Raw genomic sequence first — 24,194 nt, forward strand, 5'->3', positions numbered from 1 at the left:
CGATCGCGTTTCTTTTGGCAGGGTGATGAACTAAAAAGAAAATACCGGCTAGCTAAATGGGATATCATCTGTAGACCGAAAGACCAAGGGGGTCTTGGTATTGAGAATCTTGAAGTTAAGAACAGATGCCTTCTCAGTAAGTGGCTGTGGAAGCTGTCCAGTGAGACCGATGCCACGTGGGCGCAAATCCTTCGTAGCAAGTACCTTCAGACCAAAACTTTGTCCCAGGTGACAGTCAGGCCGACCGACTCGCCTTTCTGGAAAGGACTGATGAAAGTCAAACAATCCTTGTTTAATAGGACAAAGTTTAGTATTGGCAACGGTGCTAGTACACGTTTCTGGGAGGACACTTGGCTAGGAGAGACACCCTTGGCCATTCAATACCCGTCTTTATATCGTATTGTTCAACGACGTGAGGTGTTCGTTGCAACGGTATTTCAATCTATCCCCCTTAATATTCAATTCAGACGGTCGCTAGCGGGCAACCGTTGGGAAGCATGGCTCCGTCTAGTTAGGAGACTGATGGAGGTTCAGCTTTCTCAACAACCCGATGAATTACGCTGGAAGCTTACTAGGTCTGGAGTATTCACAGTTAAATCAATGTATATTGATGTTATCAATTCGAGCTTCATTCCTACTTCCAAGCATGTTTGGGCTGTCAAAGTTCCATTGAAAATAAAAGTGTTTATGTGGTTTGTCCATAAACAAGTTATTTTAACCAAGGACAACTTGATAAAGCGTAATTGGACAGGACCTACTAGGTGTAGTTTCTGTGATCGGGATGAGACGATCAAGCACCTTTTTCTTGATTGCCCGTTAGCCCAAGTTCTTTGGCGGACGGTCCACATTGCTTTTAATATTACTCCACCGAATTCTATCAACACGTTATTTGGGACATGGCTTAATGGGATTGAGCCTGACTTAGCGAGACATATTCGTGTTGGAGTATGCGCTTTGCTGTGGACTATCTGGAATTGCAGAAATGATTTAGTTTTTAACAAAACATCACGTATTCATTTTTTGCAGGTTATTTTCCGAGCCACGGCATTGATCCGTTCGTGGTCGCTACTCACTCCGATGGAGGCCAGGGAGCATTTGGTTACTGGATCTATCCGCTGGGAGATGGTAGCTCGGGATATCTTCAACCGGTTTGGATGGCGGTCATGTAATAGGATAGGCAATTAGTTTACCTATCTCTCTTTAGCCAGCCGGTTGTGGTGTCCTTTATTTGGCTAGTTTGTGTTTCTAGCCCATTTTGGCTCTGTGTGAGCTTTTTTTTTTCACTTTTTCCAGTTGAAGACTTTGAGACCTTGTTTGAACCTTTTTATTCGGTTAATAAGATGGCCGTATGCATCATTCTGATGCAGAGGCCGGGGAGATCCCCCTTTTCGAAAAAAAAGTATAGACATGAACTAGAGGAGCAGAGTCATGATGCTGAATCAGTCAATAGTTTGAAGAACATGTGGACCATGTTTAAAATAACTCAGGTCAGAAATAATCCTACACCTTGCCCAAGCAGGAAATCTGAAAGATTTAGGGCATGCACATGGCCCATCCGCATAACACTAGACCTAACCGGCCGGGAGACACACGCCATGATTCCTCTCCTTCCATCCCTAGAGAAATAGCGAGAAACCTGGCAGTGTCACGTAAACCCACCTCTTGGGCATGTACATGTTACTAACTTGCTGATTGTTGTGGTCATGTACTTGTTACTGACTTGCTGACATGTACATGTTACTGACTTGCTAACATGTTGATGGTACTGGCAATTGTAAGTTAAGCTACTTACAATTGTTTGTGAACATTGTACATGCTTAATATATACATCCTACACTCCCAATTAATAATTTTTTATCAACTTCATAAGGTTTTATATGCATTACCTATAACGAGCTTAACAAGCTAAACGAGCTATACAAGTCGAGCCAATCTCGCATTTGAGCTCGTTATAGTAATGAGTCGAGTTGAGCTAGCTCGTTAATGAAACGAGCTCAAGCGAGTCGAGCCGAGCTGGCTCGACTCAGCTCGAATTCCAGCCCTCGTGGAATATCTAAAAAGACTTATATTTAAGAACAGAGGAAGTATTTCACTATCACACCTACTAACAGTTGGGACTCACCTTATGTGTATAATCTCATCATCCCAAAAGAAGTGTCACTGACTTGGTATAATGTTATTGCACTCAAAATAAGTGCCGCTGACTTAGTATAATTTTATTTTGGGATACTGGAAGTATATTACTCCATCTGTCCCATAATATAAGAACAATTTTGGCACTACATTAGTATAAAAAACATTTTTATATTATGGGACGTAGGGAGTACTATATAAGAAGACCCGCCCGGCATACTAACATGAAGTGGCGTTGGCCAGGTAGAAAGCGCTCCGAGGGTAAGGTCTGAAGTTTGAATCCCCACTTGAGAACTATTTTATCTTGGTTTATTTCTCTTTTTTCTTAGGCTGGTTAACTTAGCTAGTAGTAACATAGCACATTCCAAAACAAGTTTGATTATTTAGCATGTAGTTAATGAGTATAAATATGTTACTGTAACATAATGCAACCCAAAGCAAAACAAGTATACAATCTAATAAATGCAATCATTTATGATACTACTTCTATGTATTCGGCTAGAAAACGGCCATCCAGCCAGGGCTAATACTAAGGCTGAAAAATCGTTACGAGTCAAAGATTGTGTTTCTGAATCCTGAAAAAGATCAATCAATTATACTCCCTCCGTCCCATATTGTCGCTAAAAAACAATATAATCCCACATATTCAACCAACCGCAGTGACATGAAATCCAGGATATCAAACTGCCTGTCGTAGCACTTCTATTTTCAGCAAAGATCGCGAGCAGTTCTCTGTAAAGATTGACCAAGATCCGGTGATAAAAGGGAGAAACATGGCTAGAGTAGCACAGAAGCAAAGTAGCATGACAAAACTGCTTCCGCCAGTCAGAATATTGTTTATGGATTTCAACTCGAACACAGAACTAATTTAGAGGCCAAAAACTTCTTCATCTAACAGACGTGTCTCAAATACCTTTGACCTAAGCTTCTGATGAGTAGTTGATTATCCAATTTTCTTTTCTTGATAGAAAGGAAGACGAGGCTTAATCCCGCCGCCTCTTCTTTAAGGACTCGACCCCGCATCACGCTTCGTTCTACTCCTCGGCTTCGACCAGTATCTTCTTGCAGGCCTCGTAGCACATGAACGAGATCCCCGCCGCGGGCATGAGCTTGATGCAGCTAGGCCCAAGCCCCTTGTACAGGCCGCCGATCCCTTCCTTCTCCATTATGCAGTAGAGAGCATGGAACACGTTCTTGTAGACCTGCCTACCGCCCACCGCCCCAGCCTGCATCTGCTTGCGAGCTACTTCGAGAGGGAAGGTGGCGGTGCTCGAGATGGCGCCCGCGGCCGAACCGATCAGGAGAGTTGCAATGTTGCTGATCTCCTCCTGCTTGAATGTCTTCCTGTAGAGCTTCCTCAGGGTGTCGTAGGCATAGTAGTTGGTCGCGGCGTATGGCACCACTCCTATCAGACTCGGTGTCAGACCACGGTAAAGCTCCGAGGGGCCTTCCTCTCGTACAATCTTGACGAGGCAATGGAGAAAGTTGTCATATACATCTTTCTGCAGAAACAAGTACACGTGAGGCGAGGTACTCAAAGAAATATCACTCTTACACATTGTTGACAAAGAGTTGTATCCACCTCTATAGTCAGACGGGTCTTGATCAGTTCCAGAGGATATGTGCAGAGTGTTGAGCTGACACCTGCAAGTGCCCCCGCGACAAGTGATGGAGGAAAGGGAGTCTTAGAGGATTCATCAGCCTTTGGAGTCAGGAATTTTTTGGCTGTATCAAAAGCAAATAGCTGCATTTGGATGCAAAGAGATCAATCAAATTAAAATATTGTTAGTATGTCTTAGAGATAAACAACAAACTGTTTGATCACTAATAACAAATTTTAGGTCCCCATACTGAAATTCATAAGCATAAAAGGAACTGAGCCTAGAGACTCGCAACCAATTTGAGTGTAGCATGCACCCAAAAAAAGTCAGTGTAACATATAATTATGCAGTCTGATAATCATAACCACCCATCGTACTTCTATACCAACAGTCAAAGCAAGTTTGTACAGTGAAATTGCATTAATGTTTTGTCATCTAGAGTATAATATCAGAAGACAAGATATAAGTAAGCAAGCAGTGGCAGTTCAGCCAATCATTCAAATCAGGGAGTAGAGGTAGTGTAAATCTAAACAAATAAAGGTCTAAATACACACTATAAGTGTCCACAGTCTGACTCTGTTAAGAGTGTCAGGACCAACATATACTAATACTAGAGGACAGACCCTTGATCATATGAAAGATAAGACTCAATTGTAATCAAATGTAGGACACCATCAGGGCATCAACTCACCGTTAAGTGAACCCAAACTCCTTTCCAGGAACTGTGTTTACAAATCGCATATACAGTTACACCTACTTCACTAATAGCAGCCTGGGTGCTATATAACATTGACTAAAAAGTAATGGTGCCCCATTATTGTTATGGCCCTCCTCCCACATTAATTTTGCTGCATCTATCAGCAAACTGAAGGTTGTTGTAAGTGTGCTACACAATTAACATCAAATTGAAGTGTTGAAAACTATACCATACCACACGACCACAAGTGAAATTGAAGTTGACACCCTATAGTAAATTGGTTAACCAGCAGAGAACCTCAATAGCATCAGCAATACAACAGGCATTGGTTACATCACAAGATACATTTTAGCAACAAGGTCTATTGGGAATTGCCAAGTAGCATAAATGGAAAGTTACCTCAATCGCCTTGCTTGGAGCAACACGGATGACATTCACAAAATTCCCACGGAACAGCCCTGTCCACCCCTCTGTCTTCATAATTGTCTGAAACACTTCTGTCATTGAATCCCCATTGCTCCCAACCATCAGGTGTGTCCTAATTGTCTCCAACGGCGCCACACAAGTCCTCGAGACCGCCCCCGCAATAGCTCCACTAACCAGCCGCCTCAAATGCGGGTTCCCAATCTTAATTTTCAGTTTCAGCCCCCGCTTCTTGGCCTTCTTCCTAATAATCTTACCATCCACCACCACCTCCTCCTCCACAGACCCATCCACGGCCCCAACAACTGGAAACCCGACTGCCGACGAGACAAACTTTATGCAGTGATCAGCAAAAGGGATCTTGAACTCCTGCTCCGCCGGGCTGGTTGACACTGCCGGAGCAGGCGTCGACACTTTGAGACCAACGCTAGCAAACAGCCCGCCGTGAGGGGAGGCAGAGTCATGCAGCAAGCTTAACGAGAAGGCCTTGTTGTCTTCTTGCATATCCCAAGGGAACCGGAGCTCCGGAAGCTGCGGGATAGCCCACCCGTGTTTCTTCTCCGAGGCCAGCGTGCAGTTCTTGCTCTTGGCCGTCACGGCCATCATCGTTCCCGCCATGGGTGGGTAAACGTCTTGGCCGGCCTCAGACTGCAAACGCACAATCAGTGGTGGACGGCCGCCCTGCACTGACGGTCGCAACAAAGAGCATATTCTTAGCCACTCACTCCAAAAAGTTCGACACCACCAACGCACTACCTAAACAATATCAAATCATGTAAACTTTGGAACATGCACTGGAAAATCATACAGCAAGTAATCATCAAGAAATGATCATAAACATATTCTCATAATATCAAATCTACAGCAGGTACTCATCCAATAAAAAAAATCAAGAAAGAAAGTTTTCTTTTGAGCAAAGAGAGGATGCAAGAGGGAGGAGGGAGGGGGGATGAGGGAAGAGGGAGGAACGAGGGGGGAGGAAGGAGCGGGGAGGAGGAAGGGAAGGGCGAAGGAGTGGCGGCTACCTGCCTATGGACTGGTCGCCGGAGTAGCTCAGGGCGGCGGCGGCGGCGGCGGCTGGTCCAGGGAGGGAGGCGCTGCTGGTGGGGCTCCTGAGCCGGCAGCGGGGCGGCGGAGGCCTCGGCCCGGAAGTAGTGGCGGCGGGCCGGCGGTGGCTAGGAACCCTAGCTGTCGCGCTCGGGGAGGACTCTGGTCGGGAGCGCCCGTGCTCGCAAGGATAGGGTGCTCCGGCCGGCTGCACCATGCGCGGCCCAGCCGTTAGATGCGTAATATAGGGACAGGATTCAATGCCCTTCGAAACTTGCAAAAACCACCCCAAAGAAGTACAGAATAGCTGCTGTAACGTTTCCCCAAATGTGTGCTGCCCCCCAGTTCGGAACAAAACGAGCACGAGCAGAGGCAGGGAGGGGCTTAATTCGGGGCTCCGGCGGCGGGCCTCGCCGGCCGTGTGCTCCGGCTGCGACCTCGGGAGATCAGTGTCTCCACGGTGCTCCGACGTCCAGCGGACAGACCACTCCATCCCCGCCCCCTCCCCACACCGGGCGCCAGATCCGGCATCCGCCGACGCCGGAGAAGAGGGCTCCAGCCTTCAGGTACCCATCCTTTTGAATGTTACAACCTTGTCTTTTCACTGTGTATGTATTTTGGTTCTAATCCATCGTCCACTTTACATCGATCGTGTGAGATGTCCTATCTGATCCGAGCAAAATGTGGTGATCTCTCAGCTGGCGTGGGAAAAATAATAACTGAACTGTTGTATTTGGCTTAGACTACATGCATATTCAAGCAATTAGGTGTAGAGAAATATGAACAATCTATGGCCTGAGCAAAGTAATTGTATCTACCTGTTCCAAGTGCCTGAACATGAAGTGCTCGTTGGTCTAAGCGCATGACCGAGATCCATTAACACTTGCAATACGCGCCACACTGATTTGTGAGAATGCCCTGTCTGCTCTGTTTCTTCAGCATTTCCATCAAAACTAATACGGTGGTGGTTTTGGTTTAGTGATGAACCAAATGTATTAGCTCGTTGGCCTTCCTTTTATTTTGGACAAGAGGCGGCGCCTTATGTTCATTATCAAACACATTTTACATTCAGGATTTGGCAATCCTTAACATCTAGGTTGCCTAGCTTTGAAAGCATAGGACACTGATCACCTGTATGTGCTAAGCTACAACATGCCGTATTTTTGCTCACCGCCTTGTCTGATCTACTTACTTCTGAAGCACAGTTGTGAGCCACAGAGTTAAGGTTCCTTCCTTGGTATGTCATGAATTTGTATACGGATGTTCGCTGTTGTAGCAAAGAAATTTGCTAGCTGGTTTCTCATCACCCCAATGCCCAGGGGAAAGAAAAATATTTCTTGACACTGCTGCTTTGGCTGGGGTCAGATTATCCACCAGAAAAATGGCCTGCTTGCATCTGAATTTGGAAATTATTTCTGCAGCAACCTGAAGGGCTATATCTCCTGCTTGTAACGGGGAAGTGGCATGTTTGCCAGCTGCTGAAACATAGATGTTTGTTTCTACTTCATTTTCTTCAACCTGCATATGTATTCAATGTCTGCTTTGGTTGATCCTGCCTTGGTCTTCCTTATTCAGGTGCAAAAAAGTGGCACTACATTCCTACAGATTTAGCATTTTGGTGCTATGTGTCATCACATAGAGCATGATTGGTTCGATGCCAAAAGTTGGTATGCCAATATTTGGCAAATGCCAAATGTTGGCTAGTGATTGGTTGGCTATCAACTTTTCTTCTCAACCTCACAAAAAAGTTGCCAACATTTGGCAACTTTTGATTTTGCCAAATGTTGGCTTGCCAAATATTGGCAATGCCAATTGTTGGCATCAAACCAATTATGCTCATAATTCCATGATGCCATGCCAACTACATTCTGCTGTACTCACGAATATTTTTTATTAGCAGCATTATTGTAACTCTCTTTTTCTTAGTACATCTGAATGCCAATGCATTAGACATTTTCTTTGTTTGCTACTTTAGCATGGCATTGTTGATTTTTTGGAGTTCATTGTGCTACAGCTCTCATGACAAGCTAACTCTTAGGTGCTCCTGCATGTAATATCTTACACTTCTTTCTGCACTTACCAGGGAAGGATGGAGTCAATGGCAAGTATTGCTCCAAGTGCCAGGTCAACTACAGTGATGGGACTTGAAGATCATGCCAAGTTGCCAACAACTTTTCCTCGCCGTCGACGGCCACCGAGCACAAGGAGGGAGACGCGCTGAACTCTCCTCCTCCCTACCGGCACTCCCACCGCCCGCCGCCATCTCTGCCTGGCTCCCCCTTCACGGTGGCTGCACCGTTCGTTTCCTTCCCCAGAGGCCATGGCCTCTCACAGAACTGCCTCCTCTGTGGATGATGATTTGGTATATGCCCTGCTCTTGCTCTGCTCTGAGATCATTTCTTGGATGCTAATGGAATCGATTTCGTCAGGACTATGCCAATTATCAGGACGAGAAGATAGCTTGCTATTGTCAAGATGATTGGGGCTTTGCTAGGCACAAGTGCGAGATCTTGTTGGAATTTGCCCATCTGGTATGAGCTTAGTGATAGATTGGTGAATCATTGTATGCATTGCCTGGTGTTTAACAGAACATTGCACAAGTCACTCTTAAAAGAGGATGTTATGTTAACCAAGCAATTGTCACATGTGAATCGAATTTTCTGACGAGTGGTTAGTGATTTCTTGATATGTAGATATGGGGTGCTAGAAAAGGATGACTGCTCCTTAAATATATTGCTCATCTTTTGAAATGATATGTATGTGGCATGCAGTTCTTAAAAAAAAGAGTGTGGCATGCTCAAGTGTTGGATAAGACGATTCTGGACTTGATGTCTATGTAAAACAATCCTGGACTTGATGTCTATGTTGATTCTGGAATTGGACCCTTGTGTGGAGCCTGTACGTCCTGTGTGTTTTTGTAGCTGGCTCAGCAAGTTCCCAAACAGCATTATACTACAAACTCATTTTCAGTCTTGCCTAACTATAGTCCCGTGTGTGTTTCTTTGTTACTTTTTACAGTTGTACTGAACTATAGCAAAGCAGGCAATCATTTGTGTGAGTTGTACTGAACCGTGGCAAAGATGAACCCTTTGTCTTTTCTTGCTGTTGCTTTATACATACACCATCTTAACCTTAAAGTTAAACCCACTAGTGCATGGTTTTTTTTTCTCTATTTCAAAAGCGATTCTATTTTGCCTTTTCTCAAGTTTCTCAAGCAATTATGTTTAGTTAGCTGCATTATTGTGAAGCAACTATATCTACATTGGAGAACTCCTATGCTTCGTCACTTTTTTTTATCCGAAATGCTTGGTACTTTAACTCTGTTTTTCTACATATAAAATGTATATTATCCACCCCCTATGATTCTGACTCTGGATGTTATGAGCCAGTCTCAATCTTGACTTCACTTCCTTTTTATGCAGTAGGAGAATCGCCGCCGTCCCCGGATCCAACTAACCAATGCCAGAATGTAGATTTTTCACCTTGAAGAACCAATCCAAGTATATCCGAGCAATGCCTTCAACAAGGTAAGGACGTAAAAACATTGTCATTGGCAGGTATAACTAACACGGGTCAGACCTGGGCTTTCACCCTGGAGTTTTGAGACCGGGTGCTTGAGTAGCACCACCATCGACGCCACTCATGTGTTGTCGCCACCACTTTTTCGCGATCCCAACAGCTACATGTGATGTGTGACCGCCACGGCTGCACAACCATCCCTCCACGAGAAGTCGTCGCCCATAGTTTGCATCTCCCCGCCAAAGTCAGCCACTGGATCTGGAGAGAGGAACCCTCACAAAGATCTTCGGTTGGCCGCCGCAATCAGCAGCGTGTCCATCGCTGCAGGATGGAGTGGTCACGGCAAGGACCAACACTATTGGCGGAGCACGCCGCCGTCAACTACCACCTCGCCGGAGAGAACCCTACCCAGGCCCGTCCGCCTCTGGGTCGACATGTCTAGGGTTGAAGCACGAAAGACATATCATCATCGCCGACGTGCGCTCGTGTGGAGCGCAACCACTGCCAGATCGATCAGAAGCGCATAGCCACCAGATCAGAAGCGCATAGCGGCCAGATTGGTGCCGTGCCTCCTGACCGAAGCACTACGTCCACCCCGAGCACGTTCGCCGCTGCAGGCCAGAGTGGTCACCACAATGACCAACACCGTTGGTGGAGCACACCACAGTTGGCTACCACCTCGCCGAAGAGAACCCTGCCCAGGCCCATTCGGCCCTAGGTCGACATGGTTAGAGCTAGATAGAGCACGGAATACATATCAACATCGCCGACGCGCGCCCTTGCGGAGCGCAGCCGCGGCTATATCAAAAGCGCACAACCGCTAGATCGGCGTCGTGCCTCCTGACCGAAGCACTAGGATTCATCCCAAGCACGTCTGCTGTCACACCTCAAATCACATCCTCACGCCGTCGCCTCGCATCTTCGCCATCGTTGGAAGCCCGCAGTCGTGACACCGCGCACCATGTCGAGGCTCACACCCACGCGAAGCTGGAATGTCCTGCGCCGCTAGCCAACCCCGTGAGAGGGATGAGAAGCCTCGCCGACGCCGCACTCTGGCAGCACCCTTCGGCGACGACAAGGGAGAGGAGAGGATGGGAAGTGGCTGAGTTTTGGCGGCGCTAGGGCTCCCCATGTCACTAGCAACGAATGATCTATTTTTTGCGGCTGCTTGCCGAACTTTCCTAAGGTTAGTTAAGTAGAACTAGAGCCGCAAGTTGCAAGACTAAGAAAAACTCACCACACCTTAAGAGCGTATGTCATGTTGGGCAACACGCATCTTGCCTAAGGTGTGGCTTGAACCAAACAACCACCAAAGACCCTCTACAACCCTGGTTGCCTAACTTGGGGCCCTGGACTCCCGCGAACGCGGTCGTGCGCGCCCCTTTTGTCCCTGTCCACAACCGTAACCCCCATATGTCCGCACCCAAATCCATACATAACCATGCATAGGCACGTAGATCATCATACAAAAGCATAGTTCACCACTTCCCTCGCTGGTCGCTTCCCCTTGGGGTCTCGGGGGCGGCGATTGTCTTCGGCGTTGGTGGCGGGCGAGGTGTCGTTGTCCGTCATCTCGCTATCCGAGGAGGAGGAGGAGGAGCTCATGATCCCCGCCATGCGTCGGACGACACGGTTCTACTCCGTCGTGAGTCGTGTGGCTCTCTCCGACGCCACCGCCCTCTGCCTCGCCAACCTCTCAAACTCCTCAAGCCCGATGTGGAGCACCACCGCATTTTTGCGATGCCGACGGAGGGTGTCCATCTCCGCGACACTGAACGAATGGCGGATTGCGTCGCGGAGCCCCTCATCGTCGTCGAAGGCAGGCGGCAACGGCGCGGCGCAGATCTGAAGGACTCGCAACTGGAGCGGTTCGACACAGCCTGTGCCGCAATCTTCATTGCACGGCGATACATGTGCCCCTCGTTCTCCAGCTGCCGCAGGCTCGGCAGTGCGGGCACTAGCACCCAGCGCCGCCCGGGAGTAGCAAGTGTTGGCGGTGCTGGGCGCCATTGGTCGCCCTACCGGCTCACCGGGGAAGGCAAGGACTGCATAATGCGGCCGCGGGGTGTGCCCCAGAGCTGCTGCTGCCCACCCTAGCCATTGGTGACACTGTGGACAACGAGCTCCCGCCCTGGTCCATCTACAAGCGGCTTAGGGCAATGCGGCGCGCTAGCTCCTCGTCCCGGCATGGATGAGCTCGACAAGTCTGTGACAAGCTTAGCCTAGTCGATCTCGTCAAAGCCGCTGTCGGATGCGCTTCCGGCCATGGCGGAAGGGAGGGCAGAGGTCGGGGAGGGGCCGGGAGTGGAGTGGACAGGTCGAGAGAGTGCGGTTGACAACGGTTCCGTCGTCTAGCGGGGGTATTTGTGGGGACAGAGGTAGGAACGGTGTGGGCCATACTAGGCCAATCTGATGTGGCGGCAGTGTCCGGGCACGTTTGGGCCTCCCCATATCCGCCCCACATATCAGCCCGGACGTTTGGGCTGCATTTGGGGAGGCCGGTTGGGTGGCATATTTTGGTCCGGGCAGGGCTCTCGAGCGTTTGGGGCGGATATGGCGTGTCCGGTTGTAGATGCTCTAATCTGGTCAAACCTGCCAAACCTTAGGTGTGGCAGACTTAGACAAATCTAGCCTCAACTAAAAATCGCCTAATTTATCACTTTTGAATTGAGATAGCATTTCAGAGCAGTAAGCTTCCGAATTTAGACTACTCGGGAGTACAAATATAGAAAATCTACCTGGCACCGAACCGCTATACAATAATTTTTGGCCTTTCATGTGTTTTTCATGTGATTATTGGTTTGTTTTCGGTTTCGGTAGGATTGACATGTCATCGCATGGAATCTAGATCTAGTTACTCTATTTTCGAAGCCTGTGAATCAGAGAGGAACTTAAAAGCAGAAAATCATAGACATATGGTAAAATGACAATTATATTGCTTAGAATCTTACATAAGTTACCCACACAAATAGTCAAATCACTTGGCGAGTGCAAATCATGGTAGAAGGTATATAGCCAAGGGAAACATATCCATGACAATGACTCGGTTCAGTTTACAATAAGGATACAGAGATAATGCCCCAGTTTTATTGAAAGCAGAGCATCTGAGATATTCTCCCAGCACACTTTACTCAGTTTACTGTCTAGCTTACCTCTGCTGCGCGCTTACTTGGGAGGCTTGAAGTAGGCATAGACAGCGAAGAAGGTCTGCAGCACGGCCATGGAGAGCAGGAGTAGGGCCGCCAACACCGACATGGTCACCCATGGGTTGCTGAAGTAGTTGCGGTCAAGCGCCGCGCGCCACTTGTGCCGCCTGCGCTCCCTGTACCTGTTCACCTCGTTCATCAGGCCGACCAGGTAGTTGTCGTCAACCGACCAGTGCACCTTCCCGACAATGTCACTGAAGAAATTCCATGCAACCCGCCTGCTGCTGCTGCTGAGATGGCTGACGAGGACGCCATGCAGGTCCAGGATCCTCATGTCCTCCGCCGAGGTGATGAGGCAGTCCATGAAGACGGCATAGGTGGAGACGTCACACGGGGTGTCCGGGTAGGTCTGCTCGAATGCGATCAGGTTCCGGAACAGCGACTCGCTGGAGTCGTTGAGCTCCAACTGTGGGATCTCCAGCACGCCCTGGGCGAAGCTCACGTCTAGGAAGCTCGTGGCATTCTCCCTCTTGCGGAACTGGACCCCGCCTCCTCCAGCTCGTTGGCGCACGGGATCCACTGCAGAAACTCATCGGTTCGGCGGCGGCGGGAATGCTGCCGGTCGTGGTTCGGTGGGAAGCTGACGGAGAGGTAGAAGAGATGCAGCAGGTGGTGCACGCTGCGGCATGCGATGGGCGACTGGTGCAGCATCTGGGGACGAAGGGAGCGGAAAAGCCTGAGGCTGCCGGTAACGAGGAGATTTTCGGATTTGCCCTCGTTCCTCAGCTGCTGGAAAAGCTCTTGGATGACGAAGAAAGGGATCTGGTTCTCCAGCAGCAGCAGGTCCCGCGTCACCAACTGCCACACAAAGCACCTGCCGTACACCTGAGTCCAGTCGTCGTCGTCGTCGACAATCTGATCGCCAACGCCACCAGCTTCTTCCATTTCCGCGCGTCGCGCGTACTTGAGCAGTCGGTGTAGGATGAAGCAGCCGTCTAGCAGCATCATCTCCGCCACCTCGTCGTCGGATTGAGCTCCGTCAGCCCTTAAGGTGCCTTGTGAGTAGGATCCCCGAATTTTAGGCAGGAGTTGCTTCATGCTGGTGAAGCATCCGTGCAGTAGCACCAGAGTCTTGGCAGGCTCCAAGAGGCGGCTGTGTCGCCTGATGAGCTGCTGCACGCAGCACCATTTGTATCTGTCCAGCTGCTGCAAGCTTTCCCTGTACTGACTCCCTGTTGTAAGAGTGTCAATCTTGGAGTACGTTCTTCCTATGCAAACAGCAACAGGCTCATATTCTCCCACGGGGTTATAGCTGTTAATTTTAAGTTCCTGGGGGACCATGTAGATGGTGGGTTGCTGCGTCGAGTCACCGTGACCTGCTCCTGCAGAAGCCGCGCTGCACAATTTCTCCAACAGTATCTTAAAATGGCGCTCGCCTACATGGACGTCGTCATCATTTCCAGATGAAATTGGGACTGGCGAATGACTGTTAGTTCCACTCCGTACTGAATTTTCTGAAACATAGGCAAAACATCTTCCATTATCTCATAATTAACACGGAGTTTGATAACAATGTAAAAATACCAAAGTTCAAAGTCCAAGATGACGCCTCTAGTCGCTACTAGGTTGTTTTCATCGCTTTTGGGATTTCTTCTTCTTTTTTCTCCGCCTATGCATAGCTTCGGCTTGAATGACTTTGTTATTTGCCGGCGTGATACTTTGTGTGCATGTGTTAGTATTGGTTGTGTGCATCCTAATTATGTAGAGGCCGGATGTGTACTCACTATAATTGTATCCCTCGATGCTATATCTGGAGTCAATAAAAAACACCCTTTGTCCAAAAAAAGTTGCTAGGGATTTCCTCCAATGGACACCTTGATTGCACGGAATTTCTCACTTGGAGCTTTGAGAAACAATGTATCGCCGTCCAGTAGAATGTTAGGCACCGCTCCCACGACACCACCACTCAGCCACCGTACCACCCTCGCTGTAGCCATCTCGGATGAATCTCATCTCCTGTCTGCTCCTCCGGCACCTGTCTCAAGGGAAGCTCTTAGGGCGCCAGTTTAGGACCCCGAGTGTGGAGCTCCTCTCCGTCCTTCTCTACTTCGCCGACTCAGATCTGATGGATCCTGATTCAGAGAGAGAGGCGAGGGAGAGTAGAACTGCTGGCGCTGCGAGCTGCTACGGAGCAAGACAAGCCCCGGCGAAGGCCAAGCTCAAACCCGTGATGAGCATCACATGGCGAGGACAGCTGCGGTTTAGGCTGCAGGTGGGAGTAGGACTAAGTGGGACTAACCAGCCCATCCCACTTAAATTGCTTTAGTGGGCTCCCATTGGACAGGGAAAAAAAATTAAGCGGGCTAGCCCTATTAGCCCATTGGGAACCCACTCACCCGCCAGCCCCTTGGACAGAGGAGGCGCACTCCCACGATTCCCACCGCCAATGTCCACCAACTTTGTTTCTTGTAAGATGGGGATTGATACTTATAATTACTAATCATGGAGAGTTATTCTTGTTCTCTTGTATATAGTGAGGAAATCAGAAGTTTAAGATTCCTTTTGTTCTTGCATAATCTGCTCGATCTGACCAAGTGCTAATAAGTAGGTGTTCCTCTGCTCCCCTTCTAAGCCTATAGACTGCAGATTGTGCTATTATGTGGTTCATGTAAGATAAAGTGGAGATACTACTGTTAGTTAATTGGTGTAGTAGTAAATGGAGTTAATCACTTTTTAAAACTAATGTTTTGTTTATCTAGTGCTAGTAAATTGGTAATATGGAGATCAGGAATGGCTGACCTCTTAGTTTTTGGTGCTGAAATGGAACAAGCTGAAATTGCACCTTAATTCTCAGTTTTCTATCTACGGTAGTAGTTAGCTTGCAGTAGCTTTTCGATTTCAGGAATCAAGGTGACAGATGGGGGGTCAACTAAAGCTTTAGCTGAGATATGACATTGAATGCTTGATCCATGTCTGATCGCTGCCATTACCTCTCTCAAGCACTTCTTGTCAAAGGTGCATTGCCTTTTGGTTTTCTTTTCCATTCAGAGTGATATTCTCTTACATCTGGGAAACTGTTGCAATGCATCAGTCAAAGGACATGAGACCTCTTTTTTATGTGTCTAGCTATCAAACGTGGGTCATAAAATTTGTGTAACCAGTAGCCTCATATTTTTATAGAATAATAATTTTATTGCTGCTTTAACCAGTGGCCTCATGTTCTTTTCTGGAAACTCCTCATTTTTGTATGTGAGATAAATTATACATTATATGCTGAATATATACCCTTGCTTGTATCTGTATGTAAGTGAATCTATATAGGCTTTGTTGTATCTGAACTAAAGATGTTAGCCTTCCCTTGCTGACGTGTTTGCTGAGTGAAGTCATGAGTGCAAATTAACGAAAGAAACATCGCTCCGAACATGAATCAGTCTGATTGAACCTTGGTTCTGCTGTTTACTATGCTGCAGTTAAACTAGTGTTTTTTTTTCGTTGGGCAGGTTAAGTAAGAACCTTGTTAATCATCGTGACCAGTTATGGTTCTTGTTGATTTTCTCCCTGGCCATGAGTAGTTGAACTGTGTTTGCCCAAGTTGTAGTTGAGCTTGAGCACACCTCTGGAACTGGAAAATGTGGGAGTTGAATAGCAGAATTATTATGCAATGCATGTGTTTGTAACATGCTTGATTAGGCTACTTGGAACCTAAGGTATCTTGAATATATATTTCTTTTATCTCTCAGATATCAATTTGTACTTCAAATTCATTTTTGTTATTCTGGCATGAAAAATAGCAGAGGAATGATATTCTGAAGGTTTCACATGTTATGCCAAGGCTATAATATTTTCATTGCCAGACTATATTTAAAAAAAAATGCACTGCTAACTACAGTAACTTGATTAGAAGGCTGGCTTTCATCCCCTTGTACAATGTATTCTATTATTTCACTACCTGCCTATGTAGTCTGTACTGACGTCGTATTATATATCCATCTTTCCCTGTTCTACAAAGTTACATCACTAGCTGCTATAAAACATCCATTATCACTTCTATGAACAAAGTAAATCCATATCTACTAGAGAATTAGTACATCATTTCTTGGAACATGACATGTGCTTAGAGTTCAAACTTCAGAATGATCTTTGCTTAGAAAAACAAGTTTATTTCTCTTCAGCAGCAGTGTTCTAGTGTTCTGAAATACAAGGAGGTGTTTGATCTCATTTAACATTGAACTACATGTACTTGCAGAGTTGCAGGGCTCTTCAACATGCATGCCAAAGGATTCAACAGCTTTGAGATATTCGATCTCATGTCACCAACGTTCAGAGCATGGACCAACAGAAAACCAAATAACGTGAGAAGATTTTAAAGATATTGAACTCATGTCCGCCATGTTCAGGGCTCTTCTGGATCCTGAAGATTAATTAAAATACCAATAGTTGTCTTGCTCTGCATTATCCTCTGAACAGTCAATCTATTCATCCTTCTGTGCATTTGCGTTGTGTCTTGATTATTATACAACTGGTTTTGTTTTAAGGCTGTAATCGAAGGATCATAACAGTTATACAACCATGAAGTGTAATACTGTCCCCATGGATTATCCTCTGAACTTCTGAAGTGTGATGTTTCCAATCGTGAGTGCATCTGCTAAGTTGGATCCCACTTGTGCCCACATAATTTGCGTACGTTCTCATGAGATGTCCGGTTATTCCCACTAAACGAACTGGGACCAAGTGGGCTAAAGGTGGGACACCCATGTATAGTCCCACTTGCAGCCTGAACTGTGGATGAGAGAGGGAGCATCTTTTTTCTTTTGAGTTGTAGATTGTTTTTTGATATAGCTACCCGCTTATTCCAAGCGGTGATGAGAGGGAGCATCTATTTCAACAGGGCTCTGATTTCTCCTCGGAGCTAATCATTGATTAGGCTGCAGAGGAGGCGACCTCGACTTCATGAGTTCAGGAGATACCGAGATATTGACCAGTGAGTTCAACCAGAGACCAGCTTTGGGGATGGTCTCGATTGGAAGTTCACTTGGTGTGGTTTCTATGTTGAGCTGTGAGATTGGGAGTGGCTGATATGTGAAGCGAAGGTCTACTGTGATGCCATTGATGACAGACAAAGATCTACTACCTCCATTTCAAAATATATGATGTTTTGGTAGGCTATAAACTAGCCTACCAAAATGTCATATATTATGGAACGGAGGTAGTACATCAACACCGGTGTGGTCTTGGGTTCTCCTGGTGGGGATAGGAAGTACCTCCTGGTTCCCCTTTATTTATTTTGGAGGATTCGGGAGGCTTTCAACAATGTTTGAAGGGTGCCATTGAGGGCTTGGATTTGTGCTTAGATGTTGGAGAGAATGGTGATGTAGTTTCTGATTCAGGTAGTTGCTACTCACCGGAATTAGAGTTGAAGAACAGTGGTTTGAGTGATGGTTCTGTTGGAATTATTAGGCTTTATCCCATTTATTAAGAAAAGTGGGTTTGGACAGGTGATGACTTTAGGTAGTGATGACCTCGCTATTTTGGAGCGTGCTCAATCTGATTTTGATATTGATAAAAGTAAGTTTGAAGAGATTATGACTTTAGTTAATGTTGATCCTACTATTTGGATAGTGATAAAATCTATGGATCATGAGGAGTATGTCTTAGGTGATAGCTATATTATTAAGTTTGATTATGATCTCACGTGTAATTATTATGAGAGAGGGAAATATGGTTATACAAATCTTCATGCAGCTAAACCACATTTCTTTACATTGAAAGTTTTAAAGTTGTATCTACTCTTTTGCATATGCTAGGGATTGCATGTGTTTAAAGATTTGTTTACTTATAAGATGAATATGCATAGAAAGTTGGTTAGACTTAAATATATTTATTTGATGCTTGATGCCCTGTACTATGCTTTAAAATAGTTGTGATTCATGTTTTCATGTGAGCATCATTAAAATCATAAACCTACCTTAATGGTTATAAAGGAAGAGAATGCGGGAGACAACACGTGTTTGTCCTTAAGAAAGTTGTTACCTTCTGTAAGAACATATTGTCTTGCTGTTTTTTTCTTAATAAAATGGCAAAGATTGCCTTTGTCATGTTAAGTATGCAAGTCTTTGAGTTGTTGTGTTGAGACATAATTTGTTCTGATATGTTTATTTCTTCACTGATTAACAGCGCATGCTAAAAATCTTAAAAAAAATTTACACAGTAACTATAGATAAATTCTCTGTTACATTGTATTTTTTCAGAATGTTTTTACAAACTATACTCTATTTTGACAAATTGTTGTTATACTTTTCATAAACTGCTTATAGTGGCTGTGTAGAAGTGTAATAAATTGTTTAGTATACGCTATATAGTGGCTAATAATTAATTATAATTTTCTAAATTATGTTGCAGAAAGGCATGATATGATTCAAATGTATTTATGCTAACGTATCTCACAATTTTGTATTAGTTTGTGTGAATGAAGTTTTTAAGACTCAAGCAGTGATATGAGAAGAATAAGGAGAGGCAAGAGCTCAAGCTTTGGTAGGACTAAGACACTCCAAGAAAATATTTCAACAAGTCTCTAACGCCTAGGCTTGGGGATGACCAATACATCCCTCTTTCTTAATCAACAACTATCGGTTTGCCACGGCTGGTCCTATGTTTTTATTTGTCCACGTGATATGTGTTGTTTTTGCAGCGTCATATTATCTTTCCTTTTGCTTGTTGATCTATGTCAATGTGGAATAAGGTCTCTCCTCCTCACCTTTGTTCCAGTGATGCTTCTTCATATCGCTAAGAGGCGTGTAGAAGATGGTGTGTCCCCGGATCTGGTTCTCCAGGTCTCGCTACAGATTTTTCTCGGTCCCTCTATCCCGGGAAGCGGACAACGTGGTTGTGCATCTTGGTACTCCATCTCATATTTCGATCGACGAAGGAGCCTTGGCCTCATCGGAGAGCGTGTGAGATATGCATTCCCTCATTTCGTCTTGCTAGAACTTGGGTGTTCTACTACAGGCCCTCTCCATCGTTTTCTTCTCCAGGGCGGTGATCTGCTATGCAGATCCTAGCCGCCGGCGTCTTCTGGTCAAAGTCGATGACTTTCTATTGGGTTTAGACAAGTTTGCTCCGCTGAGACGGAGGTCCAGAGACGACAACAAGCTTTGCTCACGGTGTGTCGCGGATGAATGTAGGAGGAAGAAGACTTCAACACCTCCAAAGGTTTGAATGCATTCCTCAATTTTTTGTATGGGTGTTTTCTTTTTGCGAAAGGGTATGGGTGTTTCTTAAAAGGTTTGTGTTACATAATACTCCCTCTGTTCCTAAATATTTGTCTTTTATAGATTTCAAATGGACTATCACATACGGATGTATATAGACATATTTTAGAGTGTAGATTCACTCATTTTGCTCCGTATGTAGTCACTTGTTGAAATCTCTAGAAAGACAAATATTTAGGAACGGAGGGAGTATATGCCCATTGGCTTTGTCGCATAACAAAAAACAAATACTACATGTTCCCATGGAGGAAAACTAAATAGCATGCTACCTATGAGTAGGGCATAGCATTTAGATGTGTATATCACACTAAATCGTCTAGCATCATTTAGCGCGCCGACGCTTTGGTCGCTATTTGTCATACCCCGCTATTTAATACTTCAAGAAAAACTGATGCAGAACGAGATTTACACGAATTTAAAAAGTTACAACTGCTATGGAACTGACGGGGCTAGTAAGCATTCAACTTTCTTTGCGTGAAAAACGATGGAGAAGGTTACGGACCTGAACGTTCTGGATTAGTCCTGGGCGGGGGGGAAGCTGGAGAAGAAAAGCATTGGGGTCACCTCTGTTGGTTAGCATGTAATCTTGCACTAATTGGCAGGTGTCAAAGACTAATTCAAGAGAGATTTGATGAATTTCGTCAGGTTCTCTATACCATCTCTGTCGTCCCTGGCCCAGGCAAGATCATAGTTTTCTTGACCTGAATAGCTGTAGCCTCCGTGTGGCGTGCGTCTGTCAAGAGTTCCTATCCTGAATTAACATCATAATAAAGTAGCATTAAGATCAAAATTAAGATGAGCTCACCGCACGCATGCGAGTTTGAGGGTAGTCGCGCGAAACCATAACGCATTGCACAAAAAATATACGTAGGAGGGCATTTTCTGAAACCAGGTCACAAGTTATGAAAAGAAAAACACTAGAGTGATTTTGTTTTGTATGAGTAATTGTTTGTTTGTTTGTTTGTTTGCTTGTGTGTGTGTGTCAAATTAGGCTGGGATTTCATAGATTTTCCCCCTCCCTCCCGAGCCGCTCGCGCGGGCGGCTCCGGAGGCGCCAACCCTAGCCCCGCGAGCGCCTCCCCTCCTCGTTCTCCTCGGGCTGCCGCCTGGCCGTCAAAGGCGGCGGGCGAAGTCTGCGAGCCCCGACGGGCCTCCCACGCGCGGGGGAGCGGCGTCATGCGGGCGGCGCGGTGGGTTCTCTCCGGCGAGGTGGCGGGCGGCGAGGCGCGCGTGGTGTGGTGGTGCACGGCCGCGGGTGGAGGTGCTGGAGCGCGGCGGCTCGCCTGCGTGCGCCTGCTGGTGACTGTCGATGGAGGCGGCGCGTCCGTGAAGGAAATATGCCCTAGAGGCAATAATAAAGTATTATATATTTTCTTATATCATGATAAATGTTTATTATTCATGCTAGAATTGTATTAACCGGAAACATAATACATGTGTGAATACATAGACAAACAGAGTGTCACTAGTATGCCTCTACTTGACAAGCTCGTTAATCAAAGATGGTTATGTTTCCTAGCCATAGACATGAGTTGTCATTTGATTAACGGAATCACCTCATTAGGAGAATGACGTGATTGACTTGACCCATTCCGTTAGCTTAGCACTCGATCGTTTAGTATGTTGCTATTGCTTTCTTCATGACTTATACATGTTCCTATGACTATGAGATTATGCAACTCCCGTTTACCGGAGGAACACTTTGTGTGCTACCAAACGTCACAACGTAAATGGGTGATTATAAATGTGCTCTACAGGTGTCTCCAAAGGTACTTGTTGGGTTGGCGTATTTCGAGACTAGGATTTGTCACTCCAATTGTCGGAGAGGTATCTCTGGGCCCACTCGGTAATGCACATCACTATAAGCCTTGCAAGCATTATGACTAATGAGTTAGTTGCGGGATGATGTATTACGGAACGAGTAAAGAGACTTGCCGGTAACGAGATTGAACTAGGTATCGAGATACCGACGATCAAATCTCGGGCAAGTAACATACCGGTGACAAAGGGAACAACGTATGTTGTTATGCGGTCTGACCGATAAAGATCTTCGTAGAATATGTGGGAGCCAATATGGGCATCCAGGTCCCGCTATTGGTTATTGACCGGAGACGTGTCTCGGTCATGTCTACATAGTTCTCGAACCCGTAGGGTCCGCACGCTTAAAGTTACGATGACAGTTTTATTATGAGTTTATGTATGTTGATGTACCGAAGGAGTTCGGAGTCCCGGATGAGATCGGGGACATGACGAGGAGTCTCGAAATGGTCGAGACGTAAAGATCGATATATTGGACGACTATATTCGGACTTCGGAAAGGTTCCGAGTGATTCGGGTATTTTTCGGAGTACCGGAGAGTTACGGGAATACGTATTGGGCCTTATTGGGCCGTACGGGAAAGAAGAAAAAAGGGCCTCAAGGGTGGCCGCACCCCTCCCCTTGGTCTGGTCCGAATTGGACTAGGGAAGGGGGGCGCCCCCTTCCTTCCTTCTCTTTTTCCCTTCCTCTTTTCCTATTCCATATGGGAGGTGGAATCCTACTAGGACTAGGGAGTCCTAGTAGGACTCCACACTTGGTGCGCCCCCTCCTAGGGCCGGCCTCCTCCTCCCTTGCTCCTTTATATACGGGGGCAGGGGGGCACCCCAGAGACACAACAATTGATTCTTGAGATCTCTTAGCCGTGTGCGGTGCCCCCCTCCACCATATTACACCTCGATAATACCGTTGCGGAACTTAGGCGAAGCCCTGCGCCGGTGAAACATCATCATCGTCACCACGCCGTCGTGCTGACGAAACTCTCCCTCAACACTCGGCTGGATCGGAGTACGAGGGACGTCATCGAGTTGAACGTGTGTAGAACTCGGAGGTGCAGTGCGTTCGGTACTTGATCGGTCGGATCGTGAAGACGTACGACTACATCAACGCGTTGTGATAACGCTTCCGCTGTCGGTCTACGAGGGTACGTGGACAACACTCTCCCCTCTCGTTGCTATGCATCACCATGATCTTGCGTGTGCGTAGGATTTTTTTTTTGAAATTACTACGTTCCCCAACAGTGGCATCCGAGCCTGGTTTTATGCGTTGATGCTATGCACGAGTAGAACACAAGTGAGTTGTGGGCGATATAAGTCATACTGCTTACCAGCATGTCATACTTTGGTTCAGTGGTATTGTGAGATGAAGCGGCCCGGACCGACATTACGCGTACGCTTACGCGAGACTGGTTTCACCGTTCGGAGCACTCGTTGCTTAAAGGTGACTGGCGGGTGTCTGTCTCTCTCACTTTAGTTGAACCGAGTGTGGCTACGCCCGGTCCCTGCGAAGGTTAAAACAGCACCAACTTGACAAACTATCGTTGTGGTTTTGATGCGTAGGTAAGAACGGTTCTTGTTAAGCCCGTAGCAGCCACGTAAAACTTGCAACAACAAAATAGAGGACGTCTAACTTGTTTTTGCAGGGCATGTTGTGATGTGATATGGTCAAGACATGATGTGATATAATTTGTTGTATGAGATGATCATGTTTTGTAACCGAGTTATCGGCAACTGGCAGGAGCCATATGGTTGTCGCTTTATTGTATGAGATGCAATCACCATGTAATAGTTTTACTTTATCACTAAGCGGTAGCGATAGTCGTAAAAGCAATTAGTTGGCGAGACGACAACGATACTACGATGGAGATCAAGGTGTCGCGCCGGTGACGATGGTGATCATGACGGTGCTTTGGAGATGGAGATCATAAGCACGGTGCTTCGGAGATGGAGATCACAAGCACAAGATGATGATGGCCATATCATATCACATATATTGATTGCATGTGATGTTAATCCTTTATGCATCTTATCTTGCTTTGTTTGACGGTAGCATTATAAGATGATCTCTCACTAAAATTTCAAGACAAAAGTGTTCTCCCTGAGTATGCACCGTTGCAAAAGTTCTTCGTGCTGAGACACCACGTGTTAATCGGGTGTGATAGGCTCTATGTTCAAATACAACGGGTGCAAAACAGTTGCACACGCGGAATACTCAGGTTAAACTTGACGAGCCTAGCATATACAGATATGGCCTCGGAACACAGAGACCGAAAGGTCGAGCGTGAATCATATAGTAGATATGATCAACATAGTGATGTTCACCATTGAAACTACTCCATCTCACGTGTTAATCGGACATGGTTTAGTTGCTTTGGATCACGTAATCACTTAGATGATTAGAGGGATGTCTATCTAAGTGGGAGTTCTTAAGTAATATGATTAATTGAACTTAAATTTATCATGAACTTAGTCCTGATAGTATTTTGCAAATTATGTTGTAGATCAATAGCTCGCGTTGTTGCTTCCCTGTTTATTTTTGATATGTT

At 46.1% G+C, this 24,194-nt stretch overlaps 1 protein-coding gene, 1 long non-coding RNA gene and 1 pseudogene across 7 annotated transcripts; 1 reads left to right on the top strand and 2 right to left on the bottom strand.

Annotated features, from left to right (window-relative positions):
* Positions 1–2,810: 2,810 nt before the first annotated feature.
* Positions 2,811–6,462, bottom strand: LOC109736626 (adenine nucleotide transporter BT1, chloroplastic/mitochondrial). Of its 5 annotated transcripts, none has more exons than XM_020295836.4 (4): positions 5,884–6,462; positions 4,831–5,540; positions 3,716–3,877; positions 2,811–3,635 (listed from the first exon to the last, which is right to left on the bottom strand). In XM_020295836.4, exons 1-4 carry the CDS (start codon positions 6,392–6,394, stop codon positions 3,168–3,170), a joined length of 1,851 nt encoding a protein of 616 aa, XP_020151425.2. In that variant the 5' UTR covers positions 6,395–6,462; the 3' UTR covers positions 2,811–3,167. The 5 variants fall into 5 exon arrangements, with proteins under 5 accessions (XP_020151425.2, XP_020151428.1, XP_020151426.1 ...); XM_020295839.3 differs by having other exon boundaries at positions 5,880–6,127; XM_020295837.3 differs by having other exon boundaries at positions 4,831–5,535; positions 5,880–6,119.
* Positions 6,242–17,196, top strand: LOC109736628 (uncharacterized). 2 transcript variants are annotated; one of them, XR_012189824.1, is made up of 7 exons: positions 6,242–6,467; positions 7,985–8,263; positions 8,331–8,432; positions 9,324–9,428; positions 15,469–15,581; positions 16,067–16,273; positions 16,813–17,196. It is a non-coding gene; the product is annotated as an uncharacterized lncRNA (long non-coding RNA). The 2 variants fall into 2 exon arrangements; XR_002226440.4 differs by lacking the exon at positions 15,469–15,581.
* On the bottom strand, positions 12,354–14,122 carry LOC141027849 (UPF0481 protein At3g47200-like; annotated as a pseudogene).
* Positions 17,197–24,194: the final 6,998 nt, after the last annotated feature.

Source organism: Aegilops tauschii, chromosome 7, assembly GCF_002575655.3.
Source record: "Aegilops tauschii subsp. strangulata cultivar AL8/78 chromosome 7, Aet v6.0, whole genome shotgun sequence".
Classification (NCBI taxonomy): Eukaryota; Viridiplantae; Streptophyta; class Magnoliopsida; order Poales; family Poaceae; genus Aegilops; species Aegilops tauschii.

What these genes read in the sequence shown, in the direction of transcription:
- LOC109736626 (XM_020295836.4), bottom strand. Translation starts at nt 6,394, where the DNA reads ATGGAGTGGTCTGTCCGCTGGACGTCGGAGCACCGTGGAGACACTGAT. An exon ending in CTCCGGCGACCAGTCCATAG is followed by an intron (nt 5,541 to 5,883) that starts GCAGGTAGCCGC and finishes TGCGACCGTCAG; the next exon opens with TGCAGGGCGGCCGTCCACCA. An exon ending in AGACCCGTCTGACTATAGAG is followed by an intron (nt 3,636 to 3,715) that starts GTGGATACAACT and finishes TTGTTTCTGCAG; the next exon opens with AAAGATGTATATGACAACTT.